This window comes from Trachurus japonicus, chromosome 24 (assembly GCF_045865225.1).
Source record: "Trachurus japonicus isolate A0001 chromosome 24, Traja_1.0".
NCBI classification, from domain to species: domain Eukaryota; kingdom Metazoa; phylum Chordata; class Actinopteri; order Carangiformes; family Carangidae; genus Trachurus; species Trachurus japonicus.
This window is the reverse complement of record NC_140930.1, coordinates 23,106,230-23,123,294: the sequence shown is the minus strand read 5'-3', so window position 1 is coordinate 23,123,294 and position 17,065 is coordinate 23,106,230. Positions and strand designations below refer to the sequence as shown.

The following is a 17,065-nucleotide window of genomic DNA, read 5'->3' as shown; positions in this document are numbered from 1 at the left end:
GGATGCATTGTAGACCATACTGCATTTTTATTATGAATCCCCCATGCGTCTCCCAAGTAGAGCCAGAGCCCCAGAACAAGTAGAGTCAGTCATGAGTATCTTGTTTTCAGTGAGGAGTTAAGTGTAAACTTAGACCTGTCCAGTGCATGTGTCAAACTTGAATTCAGTGAAGATTTGACAATCTGTGAGGAAATAAAACCACCTCCTTTTCACAGTGCCAAATCCTTACCTGAAATTGTTGATAAAGAAGCAGACAAACACAGAACTTATGACATAAGAGTATATTTGTAAATGGAAGTCATTTATACAGGGGTCGTCGTGAAGAATGCCAGAATCAGACTTAACAAGTGGAAACAGAAGTTACTTTGGGGATCATATACTCTTTCTAATGTGGCCTTTCACAAACGTAACGGGTTGTTTCTGGCCTTAAAGATGAGAACACGGCAAATCCAGGACAAAGATGAAAATGAAAATATCAGGTATAGAAAAGCAATGACAGAGAGGCTTTATACAGGCTTGTAGTCGAGCTTGGACTCCAGCTTCTTTGAATCAGCCACCTTCCTCACAGCTTTCATGAAGTCCTCTTGAGTGACATACTCCCGGTCAGAGCGGATGGCAAACAGACCTGCAAATGGACACTTGGTCACAGCTGTTCATGGATAACATGGACTGTACAATAATGATGAATGATGAAAGACCATCCCACCTGCTTCTGTGCACACATTTCTTAGATCAGCTCCGTTGAAGCCGTCTGACAGCTTCACAATGGCCTCGAAATCTGAAAACAAGCAGAGGAAAGATTCTGTGTTCACAAAACTGTCCGACCACTCCTTCCACTCTTCTACATCGCATGAGCCATCATCTCTTTTCATTTTATCCATGTTCACCACAATTTGTGTTCTACACTGCAACTGGTATAAGATTCAGGCGAGGTTGTACACTGAACCACCGTTGTTCCCCAGAGTGTGAGCAGCTGCTCATAGTTCATTCAGTAAGAGCAGCATATGGGGCGTGCTCTACCAAGTGAGATGTAAGCCGCTCGAGAGCGGGGCTGGTGTCAGAAAGCAGCATTCTCCATAGACCCCCATGTTAAAATCGCCGACTTTAAATCCTCAATAAACATGATCAAAGCCTGGTGTCAGAACATTTTTTGGTCTCAACCGATAGTTTCTACCCCCGCACACACTCTGAGGGGGGTGAATTTTTTTTTACTCTACCGTTTTACTGTTATTAGGTTAAAACTCTGGCCAATTAGGGCGCGGAAACATTGAGTGACAGGTCCGGAGACAGGCTGCTTCGAGGCCAGTGGGCGGGTTCTCGGCTGGTAAATCCAACATGGCGCTGTTCAGGCCGCCATATTTGAGTCACAAAAACGACTCCCCAAAACCAATGGGTGACGTCACGGATGCTATGTCCATTCTTTTTACAGTCTATGGTGGCAACATAGAAAACTGAGGATGTGATGCACCATATAATTGAATCGTAGACCGGTGAATCTTTATCGAATCGTGAGGCCAGTGATGACACACCACTAGAGCAGTCAGGGGTTGAGTGCTTTGCTCTGGGGCACCACAATGTTGATAAGGACTTTGATAGGTGGTGTTTATATTCATCTGACCTTTCAGGAAATATTAGAAACAATGTTTTACACCCATGAGTACAGGCCAGCACCCTGCTACATTCATTGCACTACTGGGGACTGGGGGATGTCACTCCCCTCCTCTCACCCTTAGTATAGCTTACACTGCTCCAGCTCTGCCACCGGTTGACAGATCAGATCTTAATCAGCCGTCCTACAGATTGAGCCATCCATTTATTGACCCATCCATCCCATTTCCACTTCAGCTGCTTCCCTGCTTGCAAGTGCTGAGGCTCAGGAAACTCACTGGTGATGCTACAGAGTCAAACTCAGACAGACACTGACAAAGGACAAGGTGAATTCACTGACCTATCTCTCCATGCTTGGTGATGGGACTGGAGTGAATCTTGAGGATGTCCAGACGAGCCTGTTCGTTGGGCAACTCGATGTCTGCAGGATACAAGAGCACATTGATTAGGTTGTATGTGGCTGCACAGAGCTGACTAATAATAATCAACAGAAGCAGGAAGTCGTACGGATCTTGCGGTCCAGTCTGCCAGGCCGAAGCAGGGCCGGGTCCAGGGTGTCAGGTCTGTTGGTGGCCATGATCATCTTGACTCTGTGCAGTGTGTCAAAGCCATCCATCTGGTTCAGGAGCTGATGGGAAGGACACATACACATCCATTGACATTGTAGCTCCTCTGTGTTTCCTCTGACGCTCATCAATATTACTAATGTTAACTGATCAGATTTAAATGCTCTATTGAATGTCTGTGACTAGGCTTGTGACAGCTCCTCTGTGGGGCTGCAGGTGAACGGGCTTTTTTAAATTAGCGCCTTTGATACAGGTGATCATGTCTATGTGCACGTGCATATGAGAACTGATTTTGAATCAAATAGATTCACCCAAAGATTCACATCCCTACAGTCCAGGCTTTTGAAAAGAGAGTATAAGATGAGCTAAATGTAGCAGTTTACTTTAAAATGGTTCAAATATATTGCTGCTGAATAAACATGATGTGCATTTTTGGGGGGCAAATATGGCTCCTGATCATCATGTAGACATCATCATTCATCATTCAACTTTTTCACATGGTCTGGTGTTGAAATTTGAATCGAATCAAATCGTGACCCTAAGAATCGCAATCGAATTGAATCTTGAGACACCCAAAGATTTCCATCCTTACTACATAACAGTGTTAGGTCTGCTGTGTTGTGACAACATTACCTCCATCAGAGTCCTCTGTATCTCCCTGTCAGCAGAGGTTCCCTCAGAGAAACGACGGCCACCTGCAGGAACGAGGCAGAAACATTATGCGATTGATCGGCATTGATTGGACAGTTTATTTAGCCATCAGTATCAGAAGAAGTAGCTGATGGCTGTGCAGAATCACCCATCAAACAGTCAGACTACATCATCTTCTCACAGCAGAGGGGTGGGGCAGGGAAACACTATTGTGTCCCTTTATTTATTATTACTCATATTAAAGGGGGGGGGCAGAGGACTGCGTAGTTCCTGATGCACCGATACCGGTATCGGGTATCAGTTCGATACCGGGCACAACTTGTACTCGTACTCACAAAGTTGCCACTGATACCACTTTACTGCAGCACGCAGTTTACAGCACTTAACTGCAAGTACAGGAGTCACATCAGAGGTGTGGAAATATTTTCAGGTGAATGAGAGCAACAAAAACAAAGCAGAATGCAAATTATGTCCAGCAAAACTCTGGAGAGGAGAGACAAAATCTACCGCTTATAACACGAGCAACCTAAAGAGGTAACAGGATTTTCCCCCGTGGCAATGCTACATTTTTACCTTCATTAAAAAGCTCCGGAGTAATTGTGACAGTTAACTACATGACTTCTGACTAATGAGTGAGAACAGAGGCTCTTTATCTTCCACCTGGCGTCTCATGGCTGAAAACCAACCTTGCGACATTCAGTGTAGTACTCGACCGCCGCTCCGGTGTCCAAGCTCTCTCTCTGCGCACCGCAACACAAACACGCTCCGTAACCCTCAGTCTTTTGTTTATAACGGTTAAGACTACATACATATACGTCGTAGCATTGCAAAACAGCAGAAAAGCGACCGGACTTGCATAGTTCCTCTTTGATTAAACATGTCATGTAGGCTATAAATTTGTGTTTGTACTGCAGTGAAACTTGTGACATGTAGACCCATATAGTAACTTTATGTGTAACTAAACAAAACACAACTCCGCCCACACCAGTACGTCTTCCTCAGAATGAGGGAATAAATTAGCTCCATAGAAAAATAGATATTTATATGGCGTAAGTACTCGGTATCGATTAGTACTCAAATGCAAGTACTCTACACAACTCGTTTTGGAAAAAAGTGGTATTGATGCATCCCTACTCCAAACTGTAGAAAAATGAGCAAGTGTTGCCTGGGAAATGGTGATGTCATGAGTTGCAGGCAGCTGACCATAATGACATCACCATGAACCTTTCATTAACTCCAAACTCTGTTGATATTTTCCACTAATACATATCAGCAATGCACTTGTTAATGCAACATGTTATGTATGAACTGGAAGTCACAGTGAGGAACTGGTGGCACCCTGCTGAGGTGACTTTGCTTGGCTTGGTGCTCACAGCTTTAAAACATTTGAAACATTGTAGTGTAGAAGAAAAGAAGCATAAACCACTTAAAAACAATTTAGCTGCTTCAGGTCCAGGAAAGAGACAAGAGAGTCTGAAGCCACTCACCAATGGCATCAATCTCATCCATAAAGATGATGCATGGCTGGTGGTCCCTGGCGTAGTTGAACATCTCTCTGATCAGCCTGGCACTTTCACCAATGTACTTGTCCACGATGGAGCTAGATACGACCTAGAGCACACCAACAGACACCATCACGTGACTGACTGCACTGCATTGTGGGAATGCATCATAAGCCTGCTCCTGAAAGTTTACGCACCTTGAGGAAGTTACAGTCCAGCTGACTGGCCACTGCCCTGGCAAGAAGAGTCTTCCCAGTGCCTGTCAGAGAGGGGGTTCATGAATTAATACCACATGACCATTTGTGCTCAATTAAAAAGACTAAAATAAGATTCACAAATATATTTAGAAATAGTCAGAAATGAATCCCTGTTGAAATCTCTTTTTGTACTCACAAAAATAATGGGCATAATGGCTGCCATTAACAACTATTTTTTCTAACAGTTAATCTTAAGACTATTTTGACAAATAGTCAATTATTGTCAACAACTAATTTTTCTCTAAAAAAAATCTAAATGACAATGTTCTGACAGAATCAATAAGATTCAGGCCTGAATATTTTTCTCAAACACTTATTCAATAAAGAATCAAAACAAGGCTCCAGAGCGCCCCTAAATGGGGGCATTTGACCCTAAAATTTGAGACAGTGCAGGTAAATTTTCCTCGAAGAATCTGGAAATCTGTCATTACAGGTGGCAGGCCAATGTGTGTGAGGATCATGAATGAAAAGGAAATGTGAATATTTGCTTTGCAAGTCGATTTACAGTGTGTGCCCCTAAATTTACTAAGTTAGGGGCCACTGTGCTCCTAGTCAAAATCCTTATTCTGGAGCCCTGCCAAGTGGATGATTTTGTGATCATTTGTCAGAAACAAGAACACAACAACAAGATATTGAGTGAATGAATAGTTATTTTGATGATTATTTTTAGGGCTGCCCCCGACCAAAGATTTTCTTGGTCAACCAGTAGTTGTCATTTATGGCGATTAGTCAACTAATCTCTCTGAGCTTATATTGCACTTCTCTGATCTGCTCTTTTATCTGTATGGGTGTTTGTCAACTTAATTATGGCTACCAACCGTAATGGATGGATGTCATTTGTTTTGCTGAAGCCCAGTAAAGATTCTCACTGAATTACTAACCTGGAGGCCCATACAGCAAGCAGCCTTTTGGAGGTATGATGCCCACTCTCTGGAAGAGCTCGGGGTTGGTCAGGGGCAGCTCGATCACCTGTGTCAGAACAGAAATCCACATTTAGCATTTCCCTTGTCAAAACCATCCAATCAAATCCCAAACATCATTTCATTAAACAAATATAGTGCTAATGCATCATTGTGTTAACGTGATACACACAAACAGTGTGGCTAGCATGGTTTACCGTAAAACTCAGTGTAGAAGTCACACTTTTTTTTCCATCTAAAAAGTTATTGTTGTTCAAATTACCCCGCGATCTCTTTTTTCTTTTAACAAGAAACAGCTACACTGCAGCACGGAAACTACACATTGTGGACTTGGGGAATAACTTGTATAATGTTTTTCTTAACAAATAGCAATAGAAAACCTTGTTTTCCCAGTTTGAGACCCTCAAAAATAAACTGCTACTTATATGCTAAGTATATGCTTATATTCAGAATTTTACGGTAATTGCAGATTGTCTCAGTAGATTTTTTCGTACCTCTCTCAGTTCACGGATCTGTTCAGACAAGCCTCCAATCTCAGAGTAAGAGACACTGCCTGGGTCTTCATGAGACATATTGTACACAAGAGGGTCCACCTCCCTGGGTAGGTACCTTTGAAAGGACAGGAGACATGCTGAATACATACATACACATACATGTATTATTAAGATATAATCTAAAATAGCATAAAGACAGTGTGTAGCATTTTAAAACTGAAAAATGTCAGGGTATTTTTTTAACTGTATTGCTGATATCAAATTTTAAAATTAAAAGGTTGAAAAAAAAAAAGTTGGGAGAGGGTCATGTTTCATGTTTCCCACTCTGTTGCATGATCACCGCTCTGTAAAAAAGTGTGTGGGAAATGAGGAAACCAAGTGCAGTACTGTTTAAAGTGGGAGATTTTGTTAAATTGCACTGCCCCGATCAAATAATAAACCAAAATAAACACTGACTCACACATAAAGAATCATAACAGCCATATTAATTATAATCTGTTCTGTGTGAATATGTGGTAAGAAGCTGCTTCAGTGCCATAGGTAGGGGACACACACCAGGACATCCACTATCCAGGCAAAACATCTGCACCTGTGGGTTCAAGGTGTCCAGCCTACCTCATTATAGTGAGTGTGGTCATATCCAAAGCCACTCTGGTGCCTGGCTTCAACTGTGACTTGTCCAACTGAAAGAGATGGTGACAATTACTGATTCTAGTTTACACTCTGAACACTGAAGTCACTATTTACTGCTCCTTGTCGACAAAGTTTTAATTTTTTGTGTTGAAAAGGGAAAATATTTTATTCCTTTTCTTTACTTTTCTTCTTTTCTTTTTAAAGCAGATATCAGTGGCACGGCCGTTTCGGCTAATGCTGTGTTCAAGGCAGGCTTTTGAAACCGTAAGTTACAGCTTCAAGTCACAACTACGACTTGGTAGCGTTCCAGGTAACCCGTAGCTCGTGTTTTTACCGTCCTGTTGTCTGTGAAAGTTCCCTATAACGGCCACTCGTAACTTCCGACCCGTGAACTCGTACCAGATCGAACTGGTATGACTTCACAGGAAGGAAAAACACAAAGTACGAGTTTCCTTGAACGCACCATGAGTTAGCAGCCCCCGCCCTTGTCAGGCATCAATTGGTCCTCGTGCTACGTCACCACATTCACGCGCATCCCTTGGCTGCACACACAGCCCTTCATGCCGTTCTCTCCCCTCATTGGATAACACTTGTATCCCACAAGGAAAATTTTCTCCTCGGGTTACAGCAGAGCAGAGTGACGGAGAGACTCGTGTTTAGGCTGAAATACTTCATGTAAGTGATTGCTGACGGAAAATAGGACTATTTAGGACTTATATTAACAAAAACATTCCACTGATATCTGCTTTAAGTATTTTCATTTGAGGACTCAGTCATCCTGCTTAGACAGGATAACTCCAGCTATCTTGGGAGGAGCTACGGTCTACCCAAAAATTGTAACTCCACCCTCTTGGAGTGTAGGTTCTTCATTATTCTTGGTCTGGTTTGATGGAGAGCATTTAGATGATCTGCTACAGCAAGCTCACAGCCATCACCAGCTATACAGTCAGTGGACTAATGCTGCGTTCAAGACAACTTGGAAAAAAATGAGCTCCGACTTGTCAAAAACGAATTGAACGGTGTCGAACTCGGAAATTACAGGTCGGAAACTCGGGTATCAATTCAGAGCTCTGACTTTCCGACTTGACATCACGACAACATCAAAACATGGCAGCCCTTGTCTTAAACGGTTAGAATTTAGACATTTTAAGTTATTTGTTGAGGTTTTAATGCATATTTTTAGTGTATTGTTGCAGTAGCCTATATGAAATACGTTTATATTAAGCTGTGATTGTTGTATTGAATTGTGAATTGTGAAATTGTGGTCCTCGTATGTGACGGAAATAACGTTTAACTGTTAATTAAGGCTATAACATTATATGTGCACTCATCTGCGGACTGCGGCGTCTGCTCTCCTCTTCATTTGCCTCCAAAATAAACATAATTTACTGCTGCGCATATTTTTTGTATTTGGCTATGAGCCACAATATGCCAAACTTCCTTCAGGTGTCCATGATTTTTCTCTTCCGAGTTCCTGCAGCGTGAACGCAATGATGTCGGAAATTTCCGAGTTGGGAATTCCGACCTCCGAGTTGTTATGAACGCAGCATAAGTGCAGTTAGGTTGCTAGCTGCTAGTGGTCTGGTTGCTTATAAGTTTTAAACGATGCAAGATGTACAATTCAACTGAAAAGCACATTGTGTGCCAAATTAAGACTGTTAATGACAAGGTGTATTGGTTCAGCACTTACCTGTCTGCGACATCCAACCACATAGCGAGGGCCATTGGTGGCCTTGACAATGACTAGAAATACAAACAAAACATTGGCATCATAAGGGCTTAGACATTTCAACATACAAGCTGGACTGTAGTGAGCAATGACAGTGAAAACTACACATGTGACACATGTGAACATGGCATATTACATATTACTTACATTTCTCCTCAGTCAACTGTTTGAGCACTTCTCCAACAATCTGCAAGAAAAGAGGCACAGATGAGGTAAGTAAAGACAGGGGAAATTAGCCTGTGATTGTATGCATCCACTGAGCTACATTACAGGATCATAATGGGTTGTCATCATGGCAGTATCATCATGTAGTAGCCCGAGTGTATATTTTTAAATATTATGTACTAAGTCATTATTAAAATCTAATAATGATTATAAAAAAAGTATCTTGCTATAAGAATTGTTTACAGTTGATTTAGTTTATTCACTTCTTTACTGGCTGTGCTCCCATATTAAGAATCTGAGTCGTTACACAGTCATAACTATTATTTTTGCTTGTCTTCAAAATTGTAAGAAAATGTTTTAGAGAACATTTAGTTTCAAAAAATCTAAATATGTGGACCACCAATGACTACGACCACCGGTGATATCCACGTATTTCTGCTGCAATGGTGCTAACTGTGTACTCCCGATTCACTGCACAATGGACTGACGACTGAAAATCTAATAATTCGAGGATCACCACCGTTTGGCCTGTAGTTGACTGAGTTTTCCGTAATGTTAAGGGTTGTGTTACTCTGAGTGGACTGTGTTGATGTGCGCTCCGTCCTTACCTGTCCGACACTCTGCAGAGCCTTCAGGTCGTTCTCTGACTTCTCGTACTGTTTGGTTTGCTCTCTCAGCTGCTCTCTCACTGAAAAACAAACAAGCCGTTCATTACGGACTTCATATAGAACTCCACACCGTGAGCTTAAGCACAACGTGAATACGGCAGAAAAGGCTAAACATTATGACTTTAACAGGTCAATAACCGCCTTGTTGTTTGGTAAGCTACAGCATAACTGTCTGTTGGTCCCTCGTAAGCTAAGTTAGCAGTGCTAACGCTAACCGGTTCACTCCCATTCATTTCTATGGAGATGCTAACTGCATGACAAAGCACTAGCTACCCGGCTACCCAGCTAACTAACTATCCGATAACATGGATCCAAATCAAAGCGAACGAGATGTCAGCAGCAACTTAGATGTCAAGGTGAACTCGTCTATTACATTCTTTTAACCGCCCATCAACTTCTTTATGTTCCAGCAATTTTTTCCTGTAGTCCTGCAACGCTTTCTCTCTGCCATCCGCCATGATGCCCCAGTGAATGCTGGGAGAGTTCTTCTGTGTGGGGTCTGTGTGGGGTATAAGGGCGGTTAGCATCTAGGATGTTGCTCTACCGCCATCTATTGGGGTTAAATGAAGGGCTAAATAGAGTAAAATACATAGCCAGTCAGTCTGATTTCTGCCTATCAATCCAGTTTTTGTTAAAGAAATGATTAGGTAAGCTATCTCCTGCCTCGTCCATCTCCCCCACATCCCAGCATGTCTTTTAGTCTCATTCTTCTCGTCTTGCTCTCTCAATTCCCTCCATCACTGTCTCAAATATTTAAAGGACCTTTACTCTGTTGGAATGGGGTAAATGGTTTTGGTGGACAATTGCCAAATCTTGGCTTGGCCATGTAGGCTTTAGGCCTATGTATGGGTCTCCTCTATAGGTAAAAGTTTTGAAAATTTCTTGTAGGTAGCTATAAGGTTTGACGAGTGCTGATTGGGCCAGTATAGTAAAAACAGTAGTAAGTGCCATGAATAGTTTGGCTTGATATCAGGCAATGACAGTATAGATCTTGATTATAGATGTTTTGTTTATGGCACTGGTTGGTACTCAACAAAACAGATTTTCTCCAATTTTTCCCTGTTAAAAGGGTTTTCTTGGGAGTTTTTTGGTGGATGGAGACCGGTGCCGCATCACTTTGATTGTTATTTACACAGGCATATGCACACACACACAAAGACAATGCTAATCAGATTAACAATCAACAGTAGCCTACATATTAACAAAAAAGATCTTTTCATACACACACCTACACATAGGCTAGCCTAGTGGAAATTATAATAGGCTACTCACAATAGTAACAACAACAAAAGAAAAAAGGTGAACAAAACATGGTTCCTTTGAATTTATAGGTCTATTAATTTGTGATTTAAGTTCCTGCAACTCCTCTCATTCTACCGAGAATCATAAATTAAGATCCATACATGTAGGAAGATTTTCTCTTTGTTGTTGTCCTCCATTATCGCCCTTTGAATATTCAAATAAGTTTAATATTTACCATAGTTGAGTTATTTGTCCAATTTGAAGTATTACATTTCTCAAAAACTAAAGATGAGAAAAGTATTTGTAGCTGGGTATCTTTCTCAGAGTGACGCTGATAAACTGGTCCATGCATTTATAACTAGACTGGACTACTGCAACTCTCTCCTGTCAGGATGTCCGAAAAACTCACTAAAGAGTCTCCAGCTGGTCCAGAACGCTGTAGCGAGGGTTTTGACAGGAGTTAGGAAGAGAAAGCACATCTCTCCCACTTTAGCTTCTCTCCACTGGCTTCCTGTAGGATTTAGAATAGACTTCAAAATCCTTCTGCTGACTTATAAGGCTCTTAATGACAAAGCTCCATCCTATCTGAAAGAACTCGTTATTCCTTACTGTCCCACCAGAGCACTCCCAGAATGCAGGTCTGTTATGATGACTGGGAGGTAGAGCCTCCAGCTCCTTTACTGTGGAACCATACTCTCTCCATGGGTCAGAGAGGCAGACACTCTAACTACATTTAAGTCCAGGCTTAAAACCTTTCTTTATGACAGGGCTTTTAGTTAGGGCTGGTTCAGCTCTGAACCATTTGCTATAGACTGCTGGGGGACACATCAGGTTTCATGGAGCCCTGTCCTCTTAAAAAAAAAGCATAGAGCAAATTAAAATGTCAGACAACTTCACTGAATGTAATAATTTGAATGAAATTCAATAGCTGATTTTGTTGGATTTAACATATGACAGAGACTCAAAATATATTTTTAATTCTATTAAAAATAATGGGAATGAGGGTGTTGCCTTGGACATTTTGACTTTATGGAATTTAACTATATAAAGAGATTAATTATGTAAAATTTATTATTGTGAGGAGCCAAAAATAATAATTTTCTCATCAAAGTGATGTAGTTTTAGCGAAAAGAAAATTTCCCAAATAATTTCCAAAAGGTGATACAAAATGGACATTTATAAATTAAATGAATGATACCTTCTCTATCTTTTTTTTTTTTTTTTTTACCAAAAGGTACAGCTGTCATCGATGTCGGAGAATTTGTGCATTAACCCTCCTATCATAGCCTAGGATAAAAGTTGGAAACCACCTTCCTCCCATAAAACGTCTTCGCTGTCTTCACTAGGCGGATTCAGTGTTGCGTCACCGTAAACCTGACCAATCAGCGTGCTACGTGTATCACGTCTAGGGTTTACACATACAGGTCAGGGGTTGCCAAGGAGAGAGGAAGATGGCGACTGATAGAGCCAACTATAAGCACCACTGAAGCATATTTAGCGGGCAGTGCTTCGTGGGAGAGTTCATATTTTATACCTAAGCTACGGGAACACGGCGCTAATGGCGCTGTTGTACGGCTTGTTATGGAGACTCTTGCTGTTGTTGGTCCACGTCAACAGAGCGCTGGTCTCCTGGCTCCGTGTCTGGCTTCGGAACTGGAAGGACCGTTTGTGGGAACGGGCGATGGCGTCACTGCAGCTCCCGGTAGCCCTGGCGGGGTTTCCGGACCACCAGAAGAGGTTAAATCACAACCCCGATGCCAACACCGACCCGCTAACAGGGAACCACAATATTGGTCGCCGGTCGCGGTGGATTTCCGACGGCCGGTCCCTGGAGAAGCTGCCGGTCCATATCGGCCTGTTGGTAGCTGAAGAAGAACCGAGCTACACGGACATCGCAAACCTGGTGGTCTGGTGTATGGCTGTCGGCATTTCATATGTCAGCGTCTATGACAATCACGGTAAGTTCAACAGTCTCTGCTGCTACTGACTGACGTCTCACTGCTGTGTGAATCACATCTACAGGCATGTTGAAGTTGTTTTAGTCAAGACCAACGACTCTACGCGTTAACGTTAAGTTACCAAGTCAGTCAACGAGTTTCAACCCAGTGGGCTGACATTCAGAACCGTGGGGTTGCTACCGTTATCTTTTCATCTGACATTTGTAACGAAGTAACTCTTCTCAGTAACGTCTGCTCCTGGCTACTGTTGTCTTGTTGACTTTCATAACATTTCAAAACTCAAATGGCCATAATTTATACAAACAGGAACAGTAACACCCCATCCACACGTGACCCCATGTGATTATAGAGATTCTATTTGTTACAGTTGTGTAGGTCTAGTCTTGCAAATCGATTTTTACACATTTTAATCACCAGCCTCCCCAAGCATCAGTTACAACCAATAACATGATTTGTGGTAAAGACAGCAAAGAGAGGGGAGTTTTTAGAAATTGCAACAGGTGTTTTCCATTTTAATTCTTCTACTGTATTGATTCAGTGTTTGCTGAATTTCCAAAGTAAAACGTCCTTGTAACTGTTACATCAAAACAGTCTCAATTAACCCCTACAGCTAGTCTCATCACATAATGAAAGTAGGTAGCCTAATTTAAAGTTACTTTATGAATCTTTATTAGTTTTTTCTCTGCATACCCTCTTTCTCCCTGATGCATCTTAAGCAAGGCAGGCTTCTTTGAAAAATGTCATTAGTCCTGGAGTTCACTGATCAGTTGATTATGGTTAAAGAGGATAAAAGAACAACTTATCTGATCCGTTCATTAGGTAGGCTACTTCAGAAGAAGCTACGTAGAACAAGTAGAACTACGTAATCTATCCAGAGTCAGATCAGAGGTTTCATATTTTTCTGCTGGTCTTTGCTGCCTTTTTCCCTGTAGCATGTTAGTGCAAAAAACAAAAATACACTGTAAGAGCCTTTCCATTCATATTTATTTTGGTGGACTTTTTGCGAAGGAGGAAGTGATGTAATGCACAGTTGGAGTAAGGTGTATTTGACTCAGTTAGGTGATCAGACTCAGGGGTAGCTGATCACAGGAGCACACAGGTTTTTGACAGCGCTTAATTGCTGAAGTGTGTGTGTGTATGTATTGGTTATATTGGAAAATAAACCATTTTTGTTTGCAAATGATTTGGATTTTGTTTAGTTCTTCAACAACATAGAGAAAGGAAAATCTTGGTTATCATTGGAAACTTTGTTTGGACACTCACTTCATTTCATCACTGTCATCAAATCACCACTTGATCAGCCACAGTTTTTTGTTTGTTTTGATAAGAGAAGGGTTCACTACAGACAATGTTTTTATTTTTAGTGCGTTAAATACATTCATATATAATATAGTTATATATTATATTCTCACTGGTCTCTCCCTCAGGTATCTTTCGGAAGAACAACTCCCGTCTGCTGGAAGAGATAGTAAGGCAACAGCAGGATTTGCTGGGCATGGACGGATCCATACACAATGTGGAGTTTCTGAGCAAAGGTGGAGACAACCACCAGCACCAAGGTAAGGACTTCATTGAGCGAGGGTTAACATTTATGAGCCATTTATATCAGTGTAAATGGTTTACAGTAAATAGCTTTTTCTCTAGATTTAAAGGAGAGACCTGGTGGCTGTAGTCAAGGTAATGGGTCAAGGAAACCCATTTTCCATGTGCAAGGTTTCTGAGAAACTTTTTACCTTTCAGCCACTCGGTTTGTCCATGCATTCAGGTCTCTCATTAGACGTTGGACAGTCCATTGCCTTGTGTCTTTGACAAAATAGAGCAGTGACCCTAATGACATTTAAGCTGTCTTTGTAGTAGGGCTGCGTGGTATACGCGTCATACTGATTTTGAGTCAATTGATCACGTGACCTGCTAATATTAACTCTTTGTCAGTTGAAGGTAACAATGTATTTTGTGTGTGTCCTGCAGTGGTGTCCTGCAGGCCCACAGTTAAGGTGCTGTCTCCTGAAGATGGGAAGCAGAGCATTGTCCAGGCAGCACAACAGCTCTGCCGTGCAGTGGAAAACAAAGAGAGGACCTCCAAAGACATCAGCGTCTCCATGCTGGACATACTGCTCAGAGGTACACTTCAGAGTGTGTGTATGTGTGAGACATGTCTTAGCTTAATTTGTTCAACACACCGTTTGCATAAAAGCAATACAGATAGGTCAAATGAGAAAAACTGCCTGGGTTATTGATGCAAGGCTCTTTCGTGTTTGCCCTGAACCAAATAATACACACGTGACCCAAGCTGAGACAAGCAATCCAAATGCAACAGATTTTTTTACATGGACTGATCCAACCCTAACACCTTCTGTTTGTTTCTCTGTGATAGCATCATGAATCTGCCCACATTTTCATTAATCTGGTGGATGCTGTTTCACCAGATGCATCTGGCTGTTTGACTGTGTTCATCCTTATGTATATGAACCTGCTAAGCACCATCTGCTTTACTATTTCCATCCCTTGTTTTCTACATTTATGGATTTTTTAAATTAGTGTTGTCAAAATGTGTTAATATTTGCAATAATATAAATAAGGCCTCACTGATTGAATCATGAACACTGAGCTTAACTGAAGCCAGAGACTGGGCAGAAATGGCATCCATGGGGCACACACCAGCAAGTCCACATCTGGATGGGCTACAAAAACAAAATGAAGGTTTTCAAGTGATAGGTAGGCAGTTCATGTTACAAAACCCTCCAATGTCGCTGAATATAAACAATTCTGCAAAAATTAGTTTTCCAAAAGACATGTGAAAGACTCATTGCCAGTTATCACAAACACTTGATTGCACTGCACAGATTTGCAGAATTGCAGAATTACTTTTTCAAAAAGCCCAGGTAGGTTTGGATAGCTTTTTTCCCATAATAAATGAAGTCATCGTTTAAAAACTGCATTTTGTATGTATATGCTATATTTTTTTTTTTTTTTTTTTTTTTTTTTGAAGTATATTTTTTGGGCTTTTTATTGCCTTTAATTTAAGCACAGTCAAGAGAGAGACAGGAAATGGGGAGGCAGAGAGGGGGAATGACACGCAGGAAAGGGCTACCCGATGCGGGATTCGAACTGGGGCCGCCTGCAGTGAGGACTGTAGCCTAAAACTGCATTTTGTATTTACTCTGGTTATCTACGTATATCTAATATTGAAATTTGTTTGATGGTCTTAAACATTTAAATGACAAATATGCAAAAAAAAAAATTTTAATCAGGAAGGGGGAAAATAGTTTTCATATCACTGTATATGTAATAGAGCTGCGGCAGCTATTGGACGAATGAAGGGGAATCACTGTCTTGCCAGTACCCTTCATTCAGGTACAAGTTTCAGTGAATGCTGACTGCCTGCCTGTACCTGTTTCAGAGTCAAAGAATCTACCAGATCCTGAGCTGGTGTTGAAGTTCGGTCCTGTGGACAGCACGCTGGGCTTCCTCCCCTGGCACATCAGACTTACTGAGTTCATGTGAGTCAGTGTCTCTCTCTGTTCCAGTGTGTGAGATAAACGCTGAAAGTCTGGATTCTGTTCTGATTCAGCTCACACAGGCTTCATGATGAAGCTGCAGTCTTATGAATGCTGCAGCATGACCAGTAGATGTCACTGCTAAGCTGTGTGCAGGTGTTTCTCTCTGCATTAGTAAGTTTTATCTGCTGTCTCCTGCTCTTTGTCCTCAGCTCCCTGCCATCTCATAAAAAGGTGTCCTATGAGGACCTGCTGGGCGCCCTGCAGCGGTACAGCACCTGTCAGCAGCGACTTGGTCAGTGATTGTCATGCCAACTTCAGGTTCTTCAGATGGGAAGAAGTGCTGGGTTCACACAGTCAAACTGTTGGAACCACAAGCGCTAGCCAGCTCTTGTCCTGCCACCAGCTCTTGTCTTATAATGAAATCACATTCCACAGGACTTGTGGAACATGTTTTCCAAACCAAGAGAACATGGGACATCAGAGACAGAGACAGTCATAAGAAGAGTGTCTGCACAGACTCAGTGTTCCACAAACCTTGTTCTGTCCTCTCAAAGCCTCTGGCCTGCTCTGTGTCTTACTGATGAACACTTGCCTCGGCAGACAACAAAGAAGATGTTTTTGTGCCTGTCCTTGTGAGGCATCCTGGGAAGTACTGCTGCATATTAGGAAGAATCTCAACCACCAACTCCATGTGAGCTGAGCTGAGGGACAGGCTGGTCACCGTGTGTAAATATGAGAAATGAGTATGGCTCAGTATGTTCATGTGTAGTGTTGCTTCAACACATCCAGAGGTTTCTTTAAGGCTCTTGTTGAACTACTAAGCTTAAATAAAGGCCACATCTGTCTGACTGTCTACCTATCTGTGTCTGTGCATCTCTCACAGGAAAATCTAAATCATCTAATTCATATTACAGTAAATGTTTACTAAGGTATCAGATGTTGGCTTATCTATTTTCATCCACTGACCCAGATGATGACTGATGCAGTTCCACAAGAAGATGCTGCGATGATCGTTTGATTTAAGTTTCACTCGGAGTCTTATTCTAACAGACTGAACTTTTTTGTCAGTAATAACTGACAAAGGAATTAGTTAATTGGATGTGGAAAACCGCACAAGACTGGGGCTAATCTGCTGATGGACACAGAAGCAGTCAGCTGGTTAACGTTTTAAA

The 17,065-nt window shown here is 41.7% G+C and overlaps 2 protein-coding genes across 2 annotated transcripts; one reads left to right on the top strand and one right to left on the bottom strand.

Annotated features, from left to right (window-relative positions):
• Positions 1 to 371: 371 nt before the first annotated feature.
• psmc6 (proteasome 26S subunit, ATPase 6) lies at positions 372 to 9,664 on the bottom strand. The gene is made up of 14 exons (XM_085771723.1): positions 9,567 to 9,664; positions 9,134 to 9,213; positions 8,508 to 8,547; positions 8,322 to 8,374; positions 6,614 to 6,681; positions 5,999 to 6,113; positions 5,466 to 5,553; positions 4,525 to 4,586; positions 4,313 to 4,436; positions 2,808 to 2,869; positions 2,116 to 2,236; positions 1,949 to 2,029; positions 707 to 778; positions 372 to 625 (listed from the first exon to the last, which is right to left on the bottom strand). Exons 1-14 carry the CDS (start codon positions 9,649 to 9,651, stop codon positions 507 to 509), a joined length of 1,170 nt encoding a protein of 389 aa, XP_085627849.1. The 5' UTR covers positions 9,652 to 9,664; the 3' UTR covers positions 372 to 506.
• A 2,208-nt stretch (positions 9,665 to 11,872) lies between these two features.
• Positions 11,873 to 16,742, top strand: nus1 (NUS1 dehydrodolichyl diphosphate synthase subunit). The gene is made up of 5 exons (XM_085770272.1): positions 11,873 to 12,393; positions 13,821 to 13,952; positions 14,362 to 14,514; positions 15,794 to 15,893; positions 16,103 to 16,742. The coding sequence occupies exons 1-5, from the start codon at positions 11,994 to 11,996 to the stop codon at positions 16,191 to 16,193; spliced, it is 876 nt and encodes a 291-aa protein (XP_085626398.1). The 5' UTR covers positions 11,873 to 11,993; the 3' UTR covers positions 16,194 to 16,742.
• Positions 16,743 to 17,065: the final 323 nt, after the last annotated feature.

What these genes read in the sequence shown, in the direction of transcription:
- psmc6 (XM_085771723.1), bottom strand. Translation starts at nt 9,651, where the DNA reads ATGGCGGATGGCAGAGAGAAAGCGTTGCAGGACTACAGGAAAAAATTG. An exon ending in TGGTTGGATGTCGCAGACAG is followed by an intron (nt 6,682 to 8,321) that starts GTAAGTGCTGAA and finishes CATCTCTTTCAG; the next exon opens with TTGGACAAGTCACAGTTGAA. An exon ending in CAGACTGGACCGCAAGATCC is followed by an intron (nt 2,030 to 2,115) that starts GTACGACTTCCT and finishes TGTATCCTGCAG; the next exon opens with ACATCGAGTTGCCCAACGAA.
- nus1 (XM_085770272.1), top strand. Translation starts at nt 11,994, where the DNA reads ATGGCGCTGTTGTACGGCTTGTTATGGAGACTCTTGCTGTTGTTGGTC. An exon ending in CAGCGTCTATGACAATCACG is followed by an intron (nt 12,394 to 13,820) that starts GTAAGTTCAACA and finishes TCTCTCCCTCAG; the next exon opens with GTATCTTTCGGAAGAACAAC. An exon ending in ATCAGACTTACTGAGTTCAT is followed by an intron (nt 15,894 to 16,102) that starts GTGAGTCAGTGT and finishes CTTTGTCCTCAG; the next exon opens with CTCCCTGCCATCTCATAAAA.